This window comes from Achroia grisella, unplaced genomic scaffold (assembly GCF_030625045.1).
Source record: "Achroia grisella isolate CSIRO2021 unplaced genomic scaffold, CSIRO_AGI_Agris_v1 utg295, whole genome shotgun sequence".
Taxonomy (NCBI): Eukaryota; Metazoa; Arthropoda; class Insecta; order Lepidoptera; family Pyralidae; genus Achroia; species Achroia grisella.
Window position 1 is genome coordinate 1,475,506 of NW_026712783.1, and position 25,708 is coordinate 1,501,213.

General features: G+C 35.3%; 2 protein-coding genes across 2 annotated transcripts; one reads left to right on the plus strand and one right to left on the minus strand.

Moving 5' to 3' along the window:
* The first annotated feature begins 1,287 nt into the window (after nt 1-1,287).
* On the plus strand, nt 1,288-2,184 carry LOC131843351 (spherulin-2A-like). Its single transcript, XM_059191979.1, has one exon. The coding sequence runs from the start codon at nt 1,288-1,290 to the stop codon at nt 2,182-2,184; it is 897 nt and encodes a 298-aa protein (XP_059047962.1).
* A 4,192-nt stretch (nt 2,185-6,376) lies between these two features.
* On the minus strand, nt 6,377-25,517 carry LOC131843307 (RNA polymerase-associated protein Rtf1). Its single transcript, XM_059191929.1, has 19 exons — nt 25,354-25,517; nt 23,797-23,914; nt 22,723-22,944; nt 21,466-21,529; nt 20,445-20,564; nt 19,791-19,957; nt 18,693-18,785; nt 17,250-17,440; nt 15,933-16,044; nt 15,276-15,396; nt 14,055-14,160; nt 13,139-13,270; nt 12,574-12,702; nt 11,528-11,640; nt 10,570-10,738; nt 9,260-9,358; nt 8,300-8,401; nt 7,741-7,861; nt 6,377-6,982 (listed from the first exon to the last, which is right to left on the minus strand). Exons 1-19 carry the CDS (start codon nt 25,420-25,422, stop codon nt 6,876-6,878), a joined length of 2,355 nt encoding a protein of 784 aa, XP_059047912.1. The 5' UTR covers nt 25,423-25,517; the 3' UTR covers nt 6,377-6,875.
* Nucleotides 25,518-25,708: the final 191 nt, after the last annotated feature.

The window sequence follows — 25,708 nt, forward strand, 5'->3', positions numbered from 1 at the left end:
TAATGATATAAAAATATTATGGACTGTTTGATATAGCTTTCATAAAATCAAGGAAAGTAGTCTTGTAGTGACACGTAATATTCAATATAAAAATATATTTATAAACTAGTTTCGACGTGGGACTGCTCCGCGTTTACTTTTAAAACTACTGAACAGTTTTGGTTGCAATTGAAATCTTAGCTAGTCAACTAACTAGATTCAGATAATGAATATCTCTTATGAGGAAATAATGTTCCACAATGACAAGTCTACGAGTACACCAAAAATTGTAATAAGTGGATTTCTTTCATCGGAATTGTTGGACTCATTTAGTTCGTGTTTTGATAATACTAAAGAAACTCAAATAAGTTTCAAGACGTGAAGTATCCTATGTATTAATAGTAATAGTATATATAACTAAGTGTCTATGCGCAAAATTACAGTCGTTCTTGTGTAAATTAGCGATACAAATAAAAAAAATATACCATTTATAATATATGACTAACCAATATATAACTTTAATTTGCATTAAACGAAACTGCTCTGCAACGATTATAATTTTTTTAACATATACTTGGCCACATTATTAGCAAGTTATATAGGATATATGACATATGGAGAGCTTTGTAAGATTACAACTAGACTTCTCTATATAATAAATAGTGTAAAATGAAGTCGCTTCTGCTGTCTGTTCGCTTAGATGTTTTAAACTACGCAACGAGCTTTGTAGTTTTCAGCAATAGATAGAGTGATTCAAGAAGAAGGTTTATGTTTTTTTCGTATGGGTGTACATGTATTACACCTGTGCGAGAAGTCGGGTATTAAATAAATTTAATTATTTTAGACATTTCTAATATTGTCTAATTTGCAACAAATACCTACAACATAATACCGACTATTCAATATATAAACGTAAGTCAGTCCTGTATCATCATTCGGGTTCTCGCTCGGTGTCAGTGAGATCGAATCTACAACAATGTGAGTACTCACTGCTGTGACGTCACTATGTCAGTGCCTGCCAGTTACAATAACGGCTACGTCATAAAAAATCAGCCTTACAATCAAAAGAAAGGCTAAAAATCAATTAATATATTGATTTAAAATATGAAAATGTTTATGAAACAATTCATATTTTTTAAATTTTATAATTTGTTTTTTTTTTATTTTTACAGGCTGAATATAATAACGTAGTTATTATGCAACGTTCAGTGTATTAATTTTACTTCAAAAACCAATGATAATCATCTACAGATTAGAAATCAAATTAGTATCAAAATATTGACTATTATATTTCTTTACAGTTTCAAAATGGCAGCGTACTTACTGCTCCTATTGCCGGGGCTTGCCTTAGCAAGCATTGACGTCCAAGTCTCCGGAAAGTTCAACGCTGACGATCCATCATCAATGAAGGTGTACACATCCGGCAACCAAGTCGGAATCATCACTGACACGGAGCGAAACACCTTTGGATTGAACGACAATAGTTTGAAAAACGCCGTCGACGCTTACTTCGGCAAACGCCCTGATGATGCGTACCTGCGCAGTCCTACACCTTGGGGTGATTTGTACAAGACTTACGGCTGGGACCAGGTCACCAGGACTCTGGTGCCGAGGAACGGCAAAATACTTGGTATCTCGTCTAAACCTACCATAGTTATGGAGCAGGTCTTCGAGAACAACAGCAGCAAACCAGCAGTCTTCAACGTGGGTATCTCCCAGACTGTTGAGAATACCGTAACCTCTTCGTGGAGCAAGGGTGGAGACCTGTCTATCGGACAAGAAATCAATTACGGTTTCGACATTGAAGTTGCCAATGGAGGAGGTACCACGTCGCTTTCATACACTTCCTCATGGGGAGAAAACACTGAAAAATCTGAGAGCATTACTGTTGGAGCTTCATCAGCTATGGAGATCACGTTGCAGCCTGGTCAGGCTGTGATCGCCCAACTGCAGGCGACCAGAGGCTCCATCCAAGTGGAGGTTGAGTATGATGCATCATTGGCAGGTCAAAGCGCAGTCAACTACGCCGATACCTATAAGGGACATCATTTCTGGGCTCTGGGCATCAGGAGCGTCATGTCCAGCGGTGGACTGAGCAACAGCAAGGTGTCAAAGGAAGTCATCAATATCGGTTTCTACTCGAACTCCAAGGTCGTAGTACACGATAAGACCCTTGGTAACAAAATCATGGAAGTGAGCTTTTAAATGTATGTAAAATAAAAATAAATTATGTTCTGTATTTTATATCGTTGTTTTTTTTTATTAAAGCAAATAATAAAAACCTTGGACTATTCACACAGCGCCATCTAGCGCCAAGCTAAGCAAAGCTTGACTTATGAGCACTAGACAATTAATAGAAATACTTAAATACATACATAATACACATAAGAAACACCCAGACTGATTCTAAACAATTATACTTACTCAGGAATACGAATGTTTGTAGCGTGTGAGGAATCGAACCAGTGACCATCGTAAGTAATGCGGTGTAAACACCACCGAGGCTATCCAATATTTCTCATATAAGCTTTTGCCCGTGGCTTCGCTCGCGTTCTTTATATTATTTTTAGAATCTCATTCCACTCTTTTTAAAGAGTACTGTAAATAGTACACCTAACTTATGTATACATATATATATATATAATGTATTTACAATATACCTAAGTATATCTATCAGTTGTCTAGTAATCAAACACAAGCTCAGCTTAGTTTGGGACTAGATGGCATTGTGTGAAATATACTTACATACAGTGATAATAATATAATAGTTTTAAAAATAATTTTGAGCTTACATTTCTTATTGGCTATTATTTACGACTTCATCTGTTAAAGATGTCTTCATCTGTTGGGATAAAAAGATAGAATAGGATCTGTTCAGCCGTTTAGTAGTGATAAGGTAACAAACGTACAGTCAAGCAGATAATAATATAACTAGCTGACCCCGCAAACGTTATTTTACCATTTACATTAAAATCGCTATTAAAAAATAGGAATTGGTTATAGAAGAGTGAAAAATTAGGGTATGTACCTATTTTTAAAAAAATTGGCTGAAAATTAAATGTTAGGGGTGGACAAACCTTACGACCTCGGTGGTCTAGCGGTCTAGCACACCGCTTTACGACCGATGGTCGCGGGTTCGATTCCTCGCACGGCACAAACATTTGTATCCATGAGTATGATTGTTTGTATCGGTCTGGGTGTTTTCTATGTATAATATGTATGTATTTACAAAAAAAAAATCTATGTATATGTATCAGTTGTCTAGTACCCATAACACAAGCTCTAGCTAGCTTAACTTGGGTCTAGATGGCGCTGTGTGAATTGTCCTGAAATTATTATTATTAATATTATCACTTAGGGCTATGAAAAATAGATAGTACCCGATTTCAGACTTACAGAATATGCATATAACATATCATAAAAATCGGTCAAGTCCTATCGAAGGAGTATGGTAACTAACACAATATTTTTCTTTGCAGTTCCGCTCCTATTGGTCGTAGCGTAATGTTATATAGCTTAAAGCCTTCCTCGATAAATGGACTATCCAATACATAAAAATTTTTAAATTCGAACCAGTAGTTCCTGAGATTAGCGGGTTCAAACAAACAAACTGCAATTATAATATTAGTAGATATAGATTAACTTTATTAGTGGAGTTTCAAACTTCACAGTTTGAAGCCTTAATAAGAACGGAAACATAATGTCTTGACATATAATTATTATAAGTCCAATATTAGAATTTTAACTTTTTCAATATACATAAGACATTTTAACATAGTAGGTATGTGTCAGCATTTTTAGGTGTAGGTGTTTTAGTTTGTAATTTGTTTTATGAAAGTGTCACAATTAATTAATAGGTGTACAATTACATAAATCAGCTTTATTTCATTATGATTTGATTGCATTCTTATTATATTTCAGACTAGCTGTACCCGCGACTTCGTCCGCGTGGAATTTAACTTTATTTTTCTAAAATAGAAGTAGCCTATGTTACTCCATATTACATCAGCTACCTGCCAAAAGTTCCGTAAAAACGGTCCAGCCATTTCAGAGATTAGCCGGAACAAACAGACAGACAGACAAAAATTGTAAAAATTGTTATTTTGGTGTATTTACCGTACACATCGTAAGCATGTAGTAAGAAACGGTTATTTCAATATTACAAACAGATAATCCAATTTTATTTATATGTTCTATAGGTACAAATAAATTTTGAGTATGTGGGTTAAGATTTGTTAATTATATGCCTATATAAATATTGCTTGAACTAGTAATTTTAAAATATTTATTAATTTTATTCACAATTGCACATTTAAAATTATTTCATCTTATACAACTACATATATTAATAATAATGTAATCTTATATATAAAATTCTCGTGTTACAATACTCCTCTGAAACTGCTTGACCGATTTTTATGAAATTTTATATGCATATTCAGTAGATCTGAGAATCGGCTACTATCTATATTTCATACCACTAAGTGATAAGGATTGTCCACCCCTAACATTATTTTTTTATTTTTCGTGCAATTTTTTCTATTATGTATCATTAAAAAATACAACCCTAAATTTTCACCCTTCTATCATCAACCCCTATTTTTTTTATAACGTTATTAATTTATATGGAAAAACGTTTGGCGTTTTAGACAAAAATTATAACATAGTTTTTATATTATACGTCATGCGACCTGTATGGTCGTTTCAATTTTATCTGGGCCTCTTTACCCCTTGGGATATTATCCGACAGATATAATCTTTCTTTATTGCCTACAAAGAAAGACTATTATCAGGATATTGGCCTTCTACACGCATGCAGAAGCTGACAAGAATGCAAGGTATAAGGTCTTCAAACTCTGTTGATATACAGGTACTTTAAACTTGATTCTGTTTTCTTCTTAGAAGTCATTACTGCTGGATTGGAATCTTGTTGGCCATTTCAATCCCATAAAAAACTTTATAATTTAAAAATATACAGGTAGTTTCATATTTTATTTGGTTTCTTTTTACTCCTTCTTAGAATATTATTCCACTGCCAGATTGGAATCTTTCTCTATAACACAGGTAATGGACCGTCAGCTTGTTTACCATTCATTTGGAATCATAAAAAAACTACTAAACTTTTTCACAAATATACAGGTTGTTTATATTTTTATCTGGATTCTCTTTACTCCATAGGATGTCATCCGACTGCCAGATCTAGTCTTTCTTTATTGCCTATAAAGAAATATTGTATAGGAGCAGAATATCCTTCTAAACACATTCAGAAGCTGGTAAGAATACAAGGTATGTTTCAAACTCAGTGTACAGGTCGTTTAAATTTTTATCTGGATTGTCTTCACTCCTTAGGATGCCATCCGACTGCCAGATAGTTTTTTTTATTGGTTATAAAGAAGGATGAGGATATTGGTCATCTAAACGCAAGCATAAGCCAGTCAGAAGGTAAGGTATAAGGTTTTCTTACAAGATAAAAACAACATCAGAATGTTCTTATTAAATTTAATTATTTACGTCATCTACAATATGAGTTATAAATAATACATAGGATTATGTAAGATGAGATACCAACACGATATTGTGTGGTAAATTTTACCACAATGATACGAAAATATAAATTATAACGAATTATTTATAAAAAAGAATTAAGTAACGTGGTAATTATACCAGCGTATTCAATAGCGCATTAACTATCAGTAATATACTGCAATTACACTAACTAGCATGTTACCGTGGGATACAAAAACTAACCGACGCAGTATACCGCTAGATAAACACGAATTTTACCTGTGGTATTTTGTTCCGTTACCGCTATAACAATATAAGGGCCATCCAATAATCACGTGATTTTTTTAGCATTTATAACCATCCCCCTCTTTTGGTAATACGTAGTAAGGTTAACATCAGAATATTAACCCCCCCACCCCCAAATCATGTGTATCTAGTATTATCTATTTAGTACCTACAAAGAATCTTAAAATTTTTACATATTTAAATACAGGTATGAATAATAATATACCTAGATAGTTCACACAGCGCCATCTAGTCCCAAGATAAGCAGAGCTTGTGTTATGGGTACTAGACAACTGATAGCTTACTTAGGTATATTTTATGTACATAGAAAACACCCTGAACGATACAAACAATCGTACTCATGAATACAATGTTTGTACCGTGCGAGGAATCGACCCACGACCATCGGATAGTAAAGCAGTGTGGTAAAGCACTAGACCACCGAGGCTGTCATAATAATGTATAATCTAATTTTATTCTAGAGAAATTAAGGTCACACTACACTAAGCGTTTCGTTTCATCAAAAATCATTTATTCATCGTCTCGTCATTTTTTTGGATCAATATTTTTTCCCTACTGTTTAGGAATCACGCGTTTGATTGAAAAATAACACATGTAATATCTTACTACACTCCTACATCCCCTATTTTTATCGACCCCCTCCCCTGTGGAGAAGGGGATTGTTAGTAATGTGGACTAATGATCCCAATGCCAGCAATGTACCCTGTCAGATCGACCTCCAAGCCGTTCCCCCTGGAAACCATCGTGATACATTCCCGGTGAATTTGTCACGTTGGGCTAACCGATCTGACCTCATGCTCATCTTATCATCCTCCACTGGTGCCCCGCCAGCGTAAACCGTTAGCGCAGGCGGGCGCACCATTCCATTATCATCCTTTAAAAAAAAAGACCCTCCCTATAGAGCCTCACGTGTTTAATGGACGGCCCCTGTGTCCAACCAGTGTGGTAATCTCTCTCATACTAATTACCACACCGGTTGGAATTACCACTAGCTCTGCTATCCTCACAACGGCGTGCCAAACGGAACTGTCTATGTAAAGCTATAATCACAAACACTTAATCTGTCTGTCTGTCATGAACAAGGCTCATATGAGTCCGTGACGTTTCTTGTACTCCTCCAAATTTAGGGACCGTTTCGGCCCAGTCTCTTTCACTTTTGTCGTCAGCTGCTTAGGTTGAGATGTCACCACTTCTGTAAAAAAATATGATACTATAATCGTATTTTTAATTAGACGAAGCTAACTGACAGTAACTAATGTCACTTTGTAAAATAATGTTGCCATATTTAAAGTAATTATAAAAAAATTACTTTAATTATGGAAATTTTGAATAGATGTTTTTTTTATATAAATAATTACAGTATAACAAGTAAGAGGCATGCGATAATCAACATAGAAATCGCTACGCACTCATTATTAGTGTAATCAGATAATATTGTCAGTGCTATGGATTTAAAGTTTTTCTATAAAAACATTATTATCGTTAACGAATTCTTCAATTTTATAGTAAGCTTTTTTGCAAAAGAACTGTTTTATTTGACATTTAAATCTTTTTTCTGGCAGATTAATAACCGACTCTGGTATTTTATTGTAACATCTTACGCAATTGCCATAAAACGAATTACTAACTTTAGCCAAACGACATTTAGGTAAAATCAGTTTGTTATTGTTACGTAAGCTTTTATTGGTGCAATCACTAACTCTTTTGAAACTGTCTATATTCTTCCTGGCATACATGATATTTTCATAAATGTATTGAGAAGCAACGGTAAGAATATTTGATTCCTTAAAGCACTCTCGCAATGACTCCCTTCACTACTAAAATTCTCTACAACCGAAACACATTTCACTAATCCGTTTGGCGGCTGAAATAGGTGAGATCGAGGTACTCAAACGACTTTATACAAAGCGTAGCGTCTTAAAGTGATAAGTATGTAATGTGTAAACTTACTAGGTACGGGTAAATCCAATTCTATATTGATGTCAAAATCGTGCAGTGAATATAAGCTGGCGTTGTCTGTTGAACTTGGCTTATCTTTATCCTTAATTTTTGTTTTATCTTCTTGTTCTTGCTGTAAAATAAGAAAAACATATATATAGAGTTCTTCTTTAATTTTTGGGCTATTGTCAGATGTTTTAGACATAGATCTATTGTGCTCGCCCTTTTTCAGAGTTCGCTACCTAGATCCATCAGGGACAAGAATTGAAGGATATTCTTAGGAGCGATTGTTTTTATCTCAAGATTGTGTGTACTTTCCAAAGGAGATATTTCGTTTATGCATGAGTGGGCTACAACCATATAGGATGTGTAATGGCGTAAGACTTCAGCTTTGCAAAATCTACTTAGATCTAGATAAAATATACTTTTATTTGCATTATTTAAAAGAGCAATACCCAAGTTTCTTGCTCTTTCTTCTTGTAACAAGACTGAATTCCGAATGAGTGGTAGAACTAAAAAATATGGCTATTTAAAAGTGTTCAGATTAATTCTTCTAATGGACATTACTCACTGCAACAAGTCTCTCCTTCTCCTGTCTCTCTTTAGCCATCCTCTCGTCTTTTTCTCTCTGTTTCTGCGCTTCCAATTCTGCTTCTTCATTCCTTAACAGTTCCTAAAAACAAGAATTATATTATAGCTTGAATCAAATCAAATTATCTTTATTCGTGTAGGTCAGTTTTGATAAGAAATGAGCTCGATCGATAAGCTGATCAAATGAGCTTGTAAAAACAAAAACAAACACCCAGACCGACACAAACAATCATACTCATGAATACAAATGTTTGTGCTGTGCGAGGAATCGAACCCGCGACCAACCCGCGACCATCTGAAATAGTAGAATTGATATTGCATAAATGTATTTCACTTAGCGGCTACCTACCTGCATTGCTAAACCACCGAGGTCGTCAAATATATAATAAAGATTTAATTAATAATTTGATGTTTTATAATTACAGTGGACCCCCGGTAGTCCGACAATCATTTTGCAGGGCAGTGTCGGACCACCGAATTTGTTAGATTATAGACTACTGTCTAAGAGGGGGACCCTATTGTCCAGAATTTTTTACAAAAGAGTACCTTATAATACGACAAATTATAGATCCAGTGATGATTCTTTATATTATATACATATACAGTGGACCCCCGGTTATCCGACAAACGTTTTGCAGAACAGTGTCGGACCTTCGTATTTGTCGGATTATAGAGTGCTGCTTAAGGGTCCTCTGCTTATATTCCGGAATTGTTTACAAAAGAGTATCTTGTCATCCGACAAATTACAGATCCAGTGATAAGATTCTATGTTATATATGTATGTATGTATATGCACTCTGAAGTATATTGTCAAAGTAATATTCAATAACAAATAATAGACAATGTCGGATTACAAGGGGGGCCGGATTACCGCGGGTCCACTGTATTTGCAACGAAGAAATCCACGCAACTCGTTGAGATTCACACAGTGAATACTAACCTGGCTCCTGTTGCCCTGGTGTGATTTGAAATTCATAACCGGCTTCGTGTGCCGCCTGGTGAACGGGTCGTCAGTCTTTTTACCTTTGTTAGCTTTAACCTGTCGAGTAAAAGGAATTTTTTTTTTCTTATCATTTTTTACTTTAGTTTTTTTTATTTTTATTTATTTTATACAGTTGCCTATAAGACTATATGAAAATTTGCCACGCACATGTATATTGTAGAATCACTGTTTAAATCATCATTAGATGACGCTGTTCAATTTGTGATATGTTTTCGTTTTGTAGTTACTGAGGAGTTGTAAGAATTATTATTAGTTGGAAGCTTTTGATCTGTGTACATATTGTTTTTCTTATTGTGGTAATTACTTTTGTCGTATTCTTCTGGCTTTGAAATGTACTTGTGAAGGAACGGCTAGTGTATAATCACCTTCCAGCAATGGTATTTTCCATAAGATATTGAAACCTTCAAGAAAGGAACTGATTCCTTCTTAAAAGGCTGGCCAACGCACTTACAATTCAGGAATTCAGGGGATTCCAGGAATCCAGGGGAATCCAGGAATCCAGGGGAATCCAGGAATCCAGGAATACAGGGGAATCCAGGAATACAGGGGAATCCAGGAATCCAGGGAAATCCAGGAATCCAGGGGAATTGTAAGTGCGTGCGTACTTACAATTCCCCTGGTGAAGGTGTGTGTAGGTTTTAATTCGGCCGAGTTATACTGTGTCATGCGTTTTAGTTCTCCAATCTTGCAGAAAATATTATGTTGAAAAAAGTATATGTTTTTATTGAAATTACGAGTTGTATAAAAAGTTTTGTTGTAGTTATGGATTTTGTATAAATATACATAGGTATGGATATGTCTAGTAAGACTTTATAAATTAAATACAAACTTCGCGTTCGGCTATATATGTAACAAAACGCCAAAGTTTAGTGTTGCCAGAGAGAACCAAGCATTACATATCTTACTTTCTTAAGCAAATTTTTAAGCATTTGCTCAAGTAAGTAATGTGTATTTCTCGTCTATAAAACATAATATCATTGGTAAGAGTTCTATTAGAAGTGATCAAGTAACAAGTAATTACTCGTTTATAAATACGAGTGGAAGTGCTTAACAAGTGATACAGTGCAAGAAACACATCCTATGGACCCTGATACGTGCTGGAGAACATTGCAACCCTTGGAGCATCGAAAGCCACGACTGACCTATACAACCTTACACACTTCCACTTTATCCCTATTTTTTTTACCTACATAGATCTACTGACTTTATCCCTAACACCTATACTTTTTTTAAAGAGATCTATTTACCTCTTCCATGATGGCCTTCTCAGCAGTCTCGACGTTGAGTTTCCTATTTCTATTGTTAATGTACGAAATACTTTGTATTGAGGATGTCCTCGTCTTGTCCAGTTGGTTGGCACGGTCTTCCAGCTCTTGGATCTTCGCATTCAAATCCATGACAAGTTCATCGTCGCCTCTAAAATAAAATTCATTGGTTATTTGACGGCCTCGGTGGTCTAGCGGTTTGGCACACCGCCTTATTATGGTCGCGGGTTCGATTTCTCCCACGGTACACATATGTATTCATGAGTATGATTGTTTGTATCGATCTGGGTGTTTTCGTTTTCGATGTATAATATGTATGTATTTAGAAAACAAAAACTGTATTTGTATCAGTTATCTAGTATCCACCACAACACAAACTTTAGCTAGGTTAAATTGGGACTGGATGGCGCTGTGTGTAGTGTCCTAAGATTATTATTATTATTATTTACTTATTCGACATGCTTTATTAGAATAGAATAGAAAATTCTTCATTCAAATAAACTTACATTTAAGCACTTAAATTTGAATCAATTTGAAAATTGACTATCAGTTCCATTTTTTTTAATCTACGCCTCATTCAGAAAGCTATCATAACACGCAATTTTCTCGCTTGTTCTTCTCATTACAAGAAGAACGAGCAAGAAACTTGCGCGTTGCTCTTTTTTAGTTTCGTGTGTCGTTACGTTAGCTGAGGTCTTCGTAGATACGAAAAACAACTATTTAATGTACCCTCTATGTATACATTTTTTAACATATTGGCTGAAGGGTGTGGTGTATCGGCGCTACCGTGGCAGATAACACCGTCAGTGCCGTAATTACACAGACAATTTCAATATCTAAATTTTACATTATTTCATATGTATGTTAGTCTATAAGGTATTTATAATATGGGCCTAGTGGCCTGAAATAAATAAATATACAAAAAGCTGATATAACATACCTGAGTTGTGCCACATCCCTCTCTTTCATCAGCTGTGTTTTCTTCATGGCATAATTGGTTGGGTACGCTCTAAACCTCTCCTTCTCTGCTACCATTTTCTCTATATCTTCTTCCTGCACACAAATGCAATAATCTTACCTACACTGCTATAAAAAAATATATATATAATAATCACACTTTATTGAATGAATTGATTTCAATGCAATTATATTTACATATACATCATATTCTGTTTTAACACATAGTACATTTTAAAATATATATGTTATCAATTTATAATGCAAAATAGATCTACGTATGTCGCAGTGCTGTATGTCCAAGCACCTGACAATAGTCCAAACACTAATATATCAATTTCTTTTATTTTATTACCATCTTTTTTCTCAATTAACGCAAAAGATTTGGTTAAAAATACCTTTGTGACATATTGATTTTCTGCTTTTAACTGAATTTCCGATATCTTATATATAAAAATTACGTGTAACATTGTTTGTCCGTGATGGACTTCTGAACTACTGAACAGATTGCAAATTTGATTTGCACATTGTGTGCAATTTGATCCAACTTCAAAGATAGGATAGCTTACATCACAATTTATGGTCGCAATATTATTTTATTCAAGAACCTTAGCCACAGAAACCTGTCTACCAGTATTAAATAGACATACACTACTTGAACTCTTTATATATATATATATATATATATATATATATATTTTAATATTGAAACTTAAAACAGTTAGATTTTATAGTTTCAATATATAATTCTACTTATGGAGACTGGTCTGTTTGGGTTACGAACACTGACTATTAAACTTAGTGTTCATAACCCGTAAATAGTAAAATGAATCTGTATTATTGTAACATTTATTTGAAAAGAATACGAGCTGAGTTTCTTGTCAGTTCTTCTCATCTCGAAATCATTCCGAACTGATGGTGGATTTGATATATCATAAGAGTCTGTAATAGACCTACATGAATAAAGATATTTTGAATTTAAATTTAAAATTTGATTTGATCAGTCATGTACACAGACAAAATACATACCTTAAACTCATACATAAGTGCTTCCTTTACATCACTAATCTTATTTCTAACGAAGTCCATTGTGGGTGGTTTCTTATTGGCCTCTTTTATAGCTTTATGCCATTTTTGAAACTCGCTGTCTGTGAATTCCTAAAAAAAAATTTGCTACATTATTTACTGTAAATACAAATGTATTATTTTTTGTTATATATTACTATTATCATCATATAGGACAATTATCACAGCGTCATCTAGACCCAAGTTAAGTAAGCTAGAGCTTGTGTTATGGGTACTAGACAACGGATACAAATATATAGATATATATTTTCTTAAATACATACATATTATACATAGAAAACACCCAGACCGATACAATCATATTTATGAATACAAAGGTCAGTACCGGAATCGAACCCGCGACAATCGGAAGTAAGGTGGTGTGCTACATCGCTAGACCACCAAGGCCGTCGAATAATATCGTATTACTGTTAGTTAGTCCTAATAATAAAAAAAATGCTACCTAGATACTTCTTACACATAAATACACATTTGAGCGTGGTTCAAAAGTTTCTAACAGTATATTTACCTGATTACTAACAAATTCCAGTCTGAACACCCGGTCCTGGGTGCCGTGTCGCAGCTTGAGACCCTTGTTTGTTCTCGTACTGCCCAAGTTATACACTTTTGCCGTTTCGTACACGTCGATTATTTCTGCAACCTGCGGCAAAGTTATATCATTACTAGATGATCAGCAAACGTTATTTATTTATGTAAACCTACATCAGTGTACGGTTTGATGCAGTCCTGACTCCCAAACTAGCGTGAACTGTATACCAGGAGTCAGTTTCTTCCCAAAACATTTTTTTTTGGTATTTAGGTATATGCAATCAGTACTGGTACTATAAGCAGGTGAGTTGTTAGAAGCAGGCGACGGAGGAACTCTATCCTTTGACAAGGTCCCCATGTTTCAGCTAGCTAGAAATCCTTCATCCAGCTCAAGGATATTTGATCTTTTTACCCTTTTTGCTGGGTTGTTGACTAGAAGCTTCTGAGCTAATTCGTTTGGGTGAATAGTAAGGTATTTGTATCAGTTATCGTATATAGCTTAACTTGGGACTAGATGGCGCTGTGTGAATTGTCCTGAGATTATTATTTTATGTGCTTGCGATATGATATAACAATATGAATATTCCCCGAATCCCAGAATTTGTTTTTTAAGTAAGCTATTTACGCCTTAGGGAGTAACCAAAACCAAAGCAAGGACTTATGGAGCGGCTGAAGGTCAACTCTCGTCTGACGGATACGACTTTAGTCTGAGGGCCCCGCTAGGGATTCCAAGCTCGGCTCAGGCCGTCGTAATTTCGACCCCCGTTTGAATTGGACGAGGGATCGATCGGAGGGGTAGTAAAATGTAAAATTGGTAACTGTCACCCGCACCATACTACAGCGCACACAGTATAAACAGCTCTACCTACTTCGATCAGTGGTAATGCGGTACTCACCCTATACACTGGATTTCCATTGTTGTTCCCTATCCCGATCCTCACGTAACACCCGGTGACGACACGAGCGAAGAACGGCAAGTGTACCAGCCGCTCTAGTTTGAACCTGGACAATAATTATTTATTTATTAAAACAAGATGATCCATTAGTGTAATTAACAGACACGAGCGAAGAACGGTTGTGATCGGCGTAATATGTTTCTCTCCCATTCATCCCTGTTCACAGTCATCTCATTATTTACTTACTTTCTTACCACATTATCTTTCACACAGTTTATCCATTTATTTTTCGACCTTCCTCTGACCTTATAAGCATCCACATTCTTATGTATGTAAGAAGCACTTATAGATGATGACGATTAGGCTTTGAAGCCGGCTACCGCAAGGGAAACCCCAAGTAGCGCCCGTGACTTGTGACACGAGTGTAGAATAGAAAATCATTTATTCAAATAAACTTAATTTAAGCACTTTTGAATAGTCATAACAATTTGTTTTTTATCTACCACTCGTTCGGAAAGCTGTCTCATCACAAGAAGAACGAGCAAGAAACTTGTGTGTTGCTCTTTTAAATAATCCTTGTAAGTTTACATTTATAAGTTGAAACGTGTGAATACAAACTACCAACCAGCATAAATTTTTTGGGTCAAATATAAATATGCAGTAAGATTAAATCAGTCGTAGTGATAAGAGCAGATCAGTCCTTCCCAGCAAGCAGCACGAGTTTGACGGATGAGCCAGTCATCACTGCGCTCGACCATATTTATAGGAGTCAATGAGTAGGGCCCACCACGCCGCCACATGTAGTGGACATTTTACAGTGAGCATGACTACTCATTCCACACGACCACTTTTCAATATCAAAAATTACTATATGCTTTATAGTCTTAAATAACCAATAGATTAACAATAGAACAGAGAAACAGTGTCAAACAGTTATTTCACACATTTTAAACACATGACGACCTCGGTGGTCTATCGGTTTAGCACATCGCTTTACCTCCAATGGTCGCGGGTTCGATTCCTCGCACGGTGCAAACATTTGTACTCATGACTATGATTGTGTGTATCGGTCTGACTGTTTTCTATGTATGTTATGTATTTACAATAAAAAATATCTAAGTATTTATATCAGTTGTCTAGTACCCATAACACTAGATCATACCATGGGACTAGATGGCGCTGTGTTAATTGTCCAGGATTATTTATATATATACCACATACCTGCTTAACCTAAGTTTGTTTATCTGCTCCCGTGTGTCCGCATATTTGATTTCAACTTCTTCACGTTTCTTTTCCTCTTCTTCTCCGCCCGACGAGGAAGAACTTGTTGAACTGCGGCGGCCTGTAATTTAGATCCGTGATTAGACGTGCATGGATATGAGAGAGATAGAGATAGACGATTCAAGTACTTCAATTTGAACATGAGACTAAGCAAGTGTAAAGATTCCCTCTAATATTATTGTATGTGTGTATGTGTTTAGTTAGGTAGTACAGGGAGCCTTTATCGTGGTGTAGCCACGATAAAGGCCACGCTCATCTATACTTATTAATAAAATTGGAGTGTCTGTATGTAATATTGAAATAACCGTTTATTACTACATGTATATGAATATAAATACGGTACATACACCGAAATAACATTATTTACAATTTTTGTCTGTATGTTTGTTTGTTCCGGCTAATCTCTGAAACGGCTGGACCAATTTTAATGGGACTTTTATTCGCAGGTAGCTGATGTAATAAGGAGTAACTTAAGCTACTTTTTTTTTAGAAAAATGAAGTTATATTATCGCGGATGAAGTCGCGGGTACAGCTCGTAGCATATAATATTAATGAGTGAATATGTAGAAAAATAAAGGTATAATAATTATTATTCACCTTGAGATTTGTTGTCCTCTGAATCTGATCCGGAATCGTCCGAGTATATATCGGATGCTTTCAACTTGACGCTCTGTTTGCTGGTGCCACCAATGATTTCTGCATCTGCGTCCTGTAATCAAAAGACATACACAAAAAACTATTATACAAACAGACAGATAGATATTTATATATTACTAGCTGTCCCGGAAAACGTTGTTTTGCCTTAAAATAAAAAAAAATTTAGGCGTGGACTACCCCTAACATTTGGGGGGATAAAAAATAGATGTTGGCCGATTTTTAGACCTACTCAATACGCTCAAAAAATTTCATGAGAATCGGTCAAGCCGTTTCGGAGGAGTATGGGAGCGAAAACTGTGACACGAGAATTTTATATATAAGATTGACGGCTTCGGTGATCTAGCGGTCTCACACCGCTTCACTTCCTATGGTCGCGGGTTCGATACCTTGCACGGTACAAACATTTGTATTCATGAGTATGATTGTCTAGTACCCATAAAACAAGCTCTGCTTAGCTTGAGTAGTCCCAAGCTCTCCAAAGCTCCCAACCTCAGGACAGTTCACGCAGCGCCATTACTAGATGGCGCTGCGTGAACTGTGTATCATTATTATTATATTATTGTATACGTAATTTATTTATATATTATATGTGGATATATTTTATATATTACTGTTATTATTTATGTATATTTCACTCCATCATGCGCCATCCACCACCTTCTGTCTTTTCTCCTCTACCCAAAGGTTGTCTGGCAGAGATCTCTAAAGAGATAAAAACCGAAATATTCTCCATACAGTGTTCCTATACACTTACATCGTCGTCCTCCTTGTCCTTGTTCTTCTCCTCCTCGAGGCGCCTCCGCTGTCGGTTGTGCTCGTCCCTGGTAGCCCTGGAGTGACTACTCTCGTAGGGCTGTTTGTTTGTTTGCACTTACATCGTCGTCCTCCTTGTCCTTGTTCTTCTCCTCCTCGAGGCGCCTCCGCTGTCGGTTGTGCTCGTCCCTGGTAGCCCTGGAGTGACATTACTCTCGTAGGGCTGTCACCTATAGTGTTTGTATGCACTTACGTCGTCATCCTCCTTGTCCTTGTTCTTCTCCTCCTCGAGGCGCCTCCGCTGTCGGTTGTGCTCGTCCCTGGTAGCCCTGGAGTGACATTACTCTCGTAGGGCTGTCACCTATAGTGTTTGTATGCACTTACATCGTCGTCCTCCTTGTCCTTGTTCTTCTCCTCCTCGAGGCGCCTCCGCTGTCGGTTGTGCTCGTCCCTGGTAGCCCTGGAGTGACATTACTCTCGTAGGGCTGTCGTGTTTGTGCTTACATCGTCGTCCTCCTTGTCCTTGTTCTTCTCCTCCTCGAGGCGCCTCCGCTGTCGGTTGTGCTCGTCCCTGGTAGCCCTGGCGTCACGTTGCGCTCGTAGGGCTGCCATAGCGTTCTGCCGTCGATCGTCCACGTTCCTTTTTCGTTCTGTCTTCGCACCGAAGAGCGGACTCGCCGCGCGTTCTGACGACTCTGGATTAGAGAAAGTTGTAGTTATAATCTTACTAATATCTATTATAAATTTTACGGCTTTGGTGGTCTAGCGGATTACATCGCCTTACATCCTATGGTCTCGGGTTCGATTCCTTGCATGTAACAAACATGAGGTGTAATAATTGTGTTTGATTGTATTTTATTATCACCCGTTCTGTCATAGCTTATCAAAAAAGTTACTTATATGTGGAGTACATAAACATCAGTATAACAATATGATTATTAATGTAAAACTCTTTTAATCCATAATATTGTGAGTGTTTGTATTGATCTGGATGTTATATATGTACATAATGTATATATTTATTAGTATATTGAAGTATATCTATCAGTTGTCTAATACCCATAACACTAGATCTATTTAACTTGAGACTAGATGGCGCTGTGTGAATTGTCCAGGATTATTATTATTATACACTCCTCCTTATAACTTTGTGGAATCATGCCTTTATGGGTAAATTAGTTTTACCATATACCATAGAGACTCTTGCCAGTTCTTAACGTAGCTAAACTGGATGGTAAATATAAAATATTGACATTCACAAGTGAAATATGTCCTATATAAATAAATTAACTCAAGCACATGTTTGTCGATCACATATCAATTTAAAAAATATAAATTATATTATATATAAATAAATAATATAATTAAAAATAAGACACCCATTCGTCTATGAGTAATCTTATGATGCACTGCATTATGTTCCTTCTGCATTTGTAGATGGGTCTCTTACACCACTATATATTTTCTCTTCTCTGTCTCGTTCTCTTTTTGTATATTCTTATTTTATTTCCGAATTTATACCTAATTTTGATATGAAGTAATTTTTAATTTAAATATGTCTTTTTATATATTATTATGTAGTATATATTATTTCAGGATATCACCTAAAATACTGCTTCAATACTTATATATACACATATATATAAAACTCCAGAAATTTCTCAAAATTATGTTTAAGCAAGTTAAAAACCATTATCTTAAAATATTTTTTGGTGCTTTTTGTTTTTTTTTTAGTGTTTTTTCTCTATGTATTGTATTTATTAATTTATTGTTATATAAATCACGTCAAGGTTGAAATGACAACAATAAATAAATAAATATATGTTTTAAAAATGTCTGTATGATTTGATTTGATTTTTTTTATATTTTTCCTCAATTTCTCCATCTCTCGTACCCTTACACTTGTTATATTGAAACTCCTCCAAGCTTATTCTTCACCATGGTTACCTGCATCTTTAGCATCGTCGAGAATTTCTCCGGGACTGGGTGGTGTATTGTCTTTCTCTACTTCCGGCTCTTTAGGCTGGTCATCCTCAGTTTCTATATAGGGAAAGTCTTTTTCGTTTAATAACTTTATATATATAATACTTATATTTAAAACCAAGTAGATTTAATAACTAAAAAAAAGGGTAAGCCGACTATTGTCCATTAAAATGTAAAATATAATTGAAACAAAAAATATAAATAAAGTATGTTTTTCAATGGCAAATTACCAGACTGCTAGTCATGGCAATCGCCTATACACATGATCAGCATCGACTTCAATAAATACATTGACGCGCTGCTATTCCTGAGTTAGCTTCACAGAACAGAGAAGTAAGTAGAGGTTCACAGAACAAAGTAAGTAGAAGTAATAAGTGGGCGTAACCCATAAGTATGCAATCATACATACTTAGATTTGCGTGTCAGTCTGTGAGGCGTAGCTATATTTCGAGGCAGTTAAGTGTTACATTTGAGTAAATTTATATTAATACAAGCTGTACCCGCGACATCCCGCGGCTTCGTCCGCGTGTTATTGACCTTGACCAAATAATGAAAAAATATTCCTATTCTCGCAAAATTGGTATTCAAAATCAGACTTATTGTAATATACAAGTACTTTTGAAAACAATAAGAACTGAGTTTCTTGTCAATTCTTAGCTCAAAAGCACTGAACTGACGGCAAATTTGATATATCAAGAGAGTCTGGATTAGACCTACATGAATAAAGATATTTTAATTTGATTTTGATTTCAAAACTCTCGTCTTTGATGAGGCGAGAGTATATATATATGAGTAATTTCTTATAAATTCATTATTATACAGGGTGTAACTGAAAGGGTCAAGCCAAAGGGATCAGATACAGCTAGTTATTTAAAACCTATCTATTTTATCTATTATTATATATCTACTTACTCCTTTGTTCTGTGGTTTTCTTAACAAGCCTTCTTACCCTGTAATTCCACTACCATATCTCACTCAAGCGAAACACAAACTTACAAAGCTGCAGCCAACTTTCAAGATATAACTCTGGTATAACATTAAAACTGATTATAATAAAATTACCACGTTTCTCCAGTCGTTGCCTCTCCTTCTCCTTCTCCCGTTGGCGGGAGTCGCGCATGGCTTTCCTGCGTTTCCTTGCGTCTCGTCTCCGTGCGATCTCCCCTGGTGAAGCAGAACGTTCCGCGGCTGTACGTTTCGCGAGACGCAGCTTCCGTTCTATCTCCCATCTGAAAGTGGAAGCATTTTTTTTCTTGCCAGTTCTCAATTGAATCGGTATATTAAACTGCAGATGTTAACTTTAAACTATGTTTCAATAATTGGACTATATTTCCAATATTATAATAATATCTTACGATTCTTCACACAGCGCCATCTAGTCGCAAGGTAAGCAGAGCTTGTGTTGTGAGTATGTACTAGACAATTGTTATAAATACATAGATACATTTTTTTGTAAATTTTGTAAATACATACATCTATTTCTATTTCAATACACATAGAAAACACCCAGACCGATTCAGACACACAACATGAATACAAATGTTTGTACCGTGCGAAGAATCGAACCCGCAACCATCAGACGTAAAGCGGTGTGCGAAACCGCTAGACCACCGAGGTCATCAAAATATCATCGAAATGTCGTCGAATTATTCCCGTGAATTATGAATAAACAGACAAAACCAGGTAACCAGGTAAGAGCTAGTTTGTATAATATACCTGGTCTTCAGCAGATCCCTCCTCTCGATTCTTTTGAATATCTCCTGCTCCCTCTCCTTTTCAGACATGGCCGCCAGACGTTTTCTGTCTTCTTCATCACCCATGAGATTCTCATCATAGCTGAAGAACATGAAATAAAAATATTAACCGTTTTTTTTTATTTGAATGGCTAATACTGTCGTTTGATGGTAAGTGGCAACTGTCTCTTTCATACATGAACAGCAGAGATATACTACAGCTGGCTACATTACTTGAGAAGAATGGACACGACGTGGAAAGGTGATTGTTAGTAATGTGGATTGATGACCCCATTACTAGCAATGTATCATATCAGGTTGACCTCCACGCGGTTCCCTCTGGAAACCATTATGATAAATTCCTGATGAATTTGCATTATGGGCTAACTGACCTGAACTCATGTTCATCTTATCATCGTCCACTGGTGCCCCGCCAGCGCAGGCGGGTGAATCATTCCATTATCATACACTAAAAAAATTGTATAAGAAACTCAACTGCGCGTATCTTTATTTAAATAATTTAATATATACTATTTTAAATTTGATGCGGCCATTATTTATACTTATGTATAAATATAAATTAGGAAAAATCAATAGTAGTAACAAAACGAAGACGTTTGAAGGTAGACGAATATGTCTGCCCATAAAAGATTTTATTTACGTTTTTATATTTTTATTTACGTTTGTACGTAAAACTCTAATATATGAATTCAAATTCAAATTCAAAAATCATTTATTCAAGTTTTTACATTATATTTTTTTTCCCTACCGTCCAGTTCTGTATATAGATCCAATTGAGAAGAACTGCCAAGAAACTCAATTGAATTACTTTTTTTAAATCCATTTTATTTACAATGCATAGGTATTTATATAGGTGTCTACGTCTAACATTAAATGAAAATCCCGAACATGAAAACTATTGCCATGCACGCTCGTCATTCAAGTAATCGTTTAGTGAGTTTAACGTGTTAAGTATATTTGATAATAATAAAAAACATATTTACCCGTCATTAAACTCTTCTTCAGAATCAAGGGAGTCATTGTCGGATGAATGTGACGACACTTCACCTGTTAATAAAACAAAAAAATATATATTTTTATATACTACTGTATATATTGTTATAGTTCTAGGACTAATTGCAGATAGGAAGAGAAAAGAAGAAGAAAAAATATACTACTGTGGTGACAAACAAGCATACGGCACATCTGATGGTAAATGGTTACTGTAGCCTATGGACGCTTGAGACATCAGGGTTGTCACGTGCGCGTTGCTGACCCTTAAGAAACCTTAATATACACTTCTTGAAAAACCCCATGCTGTAGTCTCGTGAGAAAACCTCGGCAGGTAGTTCATTCCACAATCTAAGTGTACGCTGGAGGAAACTCCTCCGAGACCACATAGGTTCTAGCGTGTGGGGATGAATTACCGGTCGATGGCGAGCGGTGCGATCGTAAAAATTATTGGGCATCATTGTAGAACAACTCCTCAGAATACAGTCCGTTATATATTCGGTAGAAAACACAAAGCGAAGCGGAGTCTAATTTTTATGTAACTAGTCTAGAAAACATGCTGACGGCCCATCTTGTGAAGAAATGGCAATGATTGTTAACCACGATGAGAGTTTCAAGACGTTTGTGGCACGGGTCCCCACCAATATGCTGCCCACCTTCATGACGGAGGACTACTGGCCGAAGGGGGTTTGCCACCAGTTGTAGTATAATAAAACAAATTAAAACTTTTTCCGGACTACTTTAATCTGTTGGCCGCAGCTGGCCTTTACAACTTTATCAAACGATAGGGGGCGAGTGCAGATGGCACTCAAAACCAAAGGAAGGACTTATGGAGCGGCTGAAAGCCAACTCCCACCTGATACGATTCTAGTCTGAAGTCACCATTAGGTTCCCATCTCGGCTCAAGCTGTAATGCACAACCACATTGAGGAATCACCTTCCAGCAATGGTATTTCCGAACCGATACGATATTGAAACCTTCAAGAAAAGAGCTTATTCTTTTTTAAAAGGCCGACAACGTACTTGTAATTCCCCTGGTGTTGCGGGTGCTCATGGGCGGCGGTAATCACTTACCATCAGGTGAGCCGATGGTCGTTTGTCCCCTGCGTTATAAAAAAAAAACCGATCCCCGTTTGAATTGGACGTGTATCGATTGGTGGTGTGACGGTGCTACCGTGGCAGATTATCGTGATCTTCTTACTACTCCACAACTTGTAATTTCAGAGAATAAATTTGCAACAACTTCTTACCTTCTTCAGGCTCACTATACACATCTTTCTTCTTTCCTGATCCAGCACTATCTGTACTCTGTCTCAGTTCACTCTTCTTAGGTTCTGGTTTCTTTCTTGCGTCATCTGAATGTTCTGATGATGCCTTCCTACTGCTTCTTGATTGACCTGTTGATTTTTTACTCGACGCGTTACTGCCGGCGTCACTTTCGGACCCTGAGCTGGATGATGATGATGATTTGGCTGTAAAATAATGGATCGTTTAATAATTGTAATTATTACATGTAATTTTTTTGGGCGACACAAAAATATAGCATATTGCTGGTATAATTAGGAACTAAATAAACAATAAATACTAAATTCTTTCTTTCTTTCTAAATATATATTTATTAATATTTTCTGATAATGTGTGTGACCTTGAATTGAATTGAATTATAATCTAAAAACTTGACGTTCATAAGCGGCTAAAATGTCCTACATGAATAAATGATTTTTGAATTTGAATTTGACCTATCTACTTAAATCTCATTTACAATAATAAAGTGTGGAAAAGATGTGTCATTACCACTTACCATCAGAGCCTACCTGATGGCATTGTCATTCCAGTTAAACAAAAAATAATAATAACAACCCTGAACAATTCACACACTACCATCTAGTCCCAAGTTAAGCAAATCTTTAGTTATGGGTACTGGACAACTTATAGAATTACTTAAATATACTGCTTTTTGTAAATATATACATAACCTATATAAAAAAACTCTCAAATAAATAATAATAATTATGTGTGAGGAATCGAACTAATAATCATTGGAAGAAAGTGTTCTAAACAACTAGGCCAGTGAGTCCCAAAGTGGTCTATATCAACCCCCAGGGTTCTATGACAAACTGCAAGGGGTCTATGACAGCGGTCATCTTGTTGTTTTTACATTATGTTTTTATCACTAAACTTTACTACAGTTAGAAATAGGTAAGATTGGGGGGTCTATCCAAAACCGAAACATACAGCAAGGGGTCCACGACACAAAAAAGTTTGGGAACCTCTGAACTACACAATGGAGTCCATAACATTGGAAATAACTACAGAATACTCACATTTCTTTTTATTATCATCATCATCCCATTCAGATTCACTGTCCGATGACTGTCCCTTAGATTTGGAAGGTGGTGGTGAATCACCTTTCTTTTTCTTCTTTGCCAAGTTCAGGAATTGCTGGAATTAAAAACAATATAAGTCAATTTCGTATAAGCATTTACTGATGATAATTTAACACCCAGATGTGGCAACAAATTCAAATTCTAAATATCTTTATTCATGTAGGTCCATTATAGACACTTGTGACAAGTTTAATTCTATTAATTATAATTAATCTATGGTGTATGAATGTGATAGTGTAATAATTACACTATTACTTTGAGAATATCTTAAATTCAAATACAAAAATAATTTATTCATGTAGGACATTTTAGGCACTTATGAACATCAAATTTTTTATATAATAAATATTTTCCCTAACATCCAGTATATAGATCCAATTGAAAAGAACTGGCAAGAAACCCAATTGATTTTTTTTAAGTCAATTTATTTACCATGTGTATATATAGGTGTCTATGTCTAACCTTCCCGTGCATGAACAACTATTGCCATGCATACTTGTCTTAGCTCAACATAACTAATATATTGAGAAACTTTATTATAGATTATCATAACCTAATACTGTATACTCTATAAATCTTTGCCTTGCTATATACCTATGGAATATTTAAAAAAAATATATTCTATATTCAAATAATAAAATACAGAAATAGGCCACATTTTGGTGAATGCTCAACTATCCAAACTGAGAATAATTTGGGAAGTGTGACAAAAATAAACATTATTGGAAAATTTACTTTAAAGATTACATCTTAAAGTTGATTTTCAATTCACAATTTTTAAAGTTAATACAATTCATTTTTAAATATACCATATATCAATTTTTATAGATTCTTTTACTTATATATGTAGACGTTGTAACTATTCCCATAGGATATAAAGTATAAAAAAAAACAAATAAATATACAATTTTGTATAATAACTACAAGTAAATATACAAACTCATTTTGAGTATTACAAACAAAACATACAGAGATTAAAAGAAGGATGTATATGTTCATAGCAGCTGCATCTACTGAAAAGACAAAGGAAAAAGAGAAAGTTTACACCCCAAGTTATATAATATAAGTATTGTTAACATAAAAACATGTTGATTATCTAACATAACAGGTTTCTTTGTTAGATTAATCAAAGGGACATGAATCATGTATCATAACAAATCAATATCTATCCATTTATCAAATATCAATATCTATAACATATTTTGATGCTCATTTTAGATCAAAATTACATGACTCACGCGTTTCATGTCATTTTACTTAAGATTTGAAACGTAAATATTGAAAATGCTGTAGCATATACCAATAACGTTTGAATTAAGAATTTAGAAGCTAAACTGGCAGTGTACAATTGAATATTTCAATAAATGCGCATTAGACGGATATAGAAGTGTGAAGCATTGATCTTGGCCTTAATAAGCATGTAGATGTTTCCAAGAAATTATGTCGTCGAAATATATTGTGATCTAACCTAGGAATTTTAATGTATCAACTTACCGAGTCTAAATCTGAACATTCGCTACTGGAATCAGAGTCGATTAACGGCTTATTTTTCCTTTTAGCCATTTTAAAACACTGTGAAAGTCAAAAAACTGTACGAATGTATAGATAATTGTAAAAAATTGTGATAGCTTGGTTTTTTCTTTTCTGAAGTTGTCGAAGTTGACCACAGCAGTGTGACCATCTTCAAATTTCAATTCTTACCAGTTTGTGCGCGAAAGATGCTAAAAATGTATAAATTGATATTAAATAATACATTGAAAATTAATGAAGTTTATTGCGTAACAAATTCGTTTATCACTGTCAGATTTATTGCAAAAATTTAAATATCTATGTTGTTTTATTAATTCAA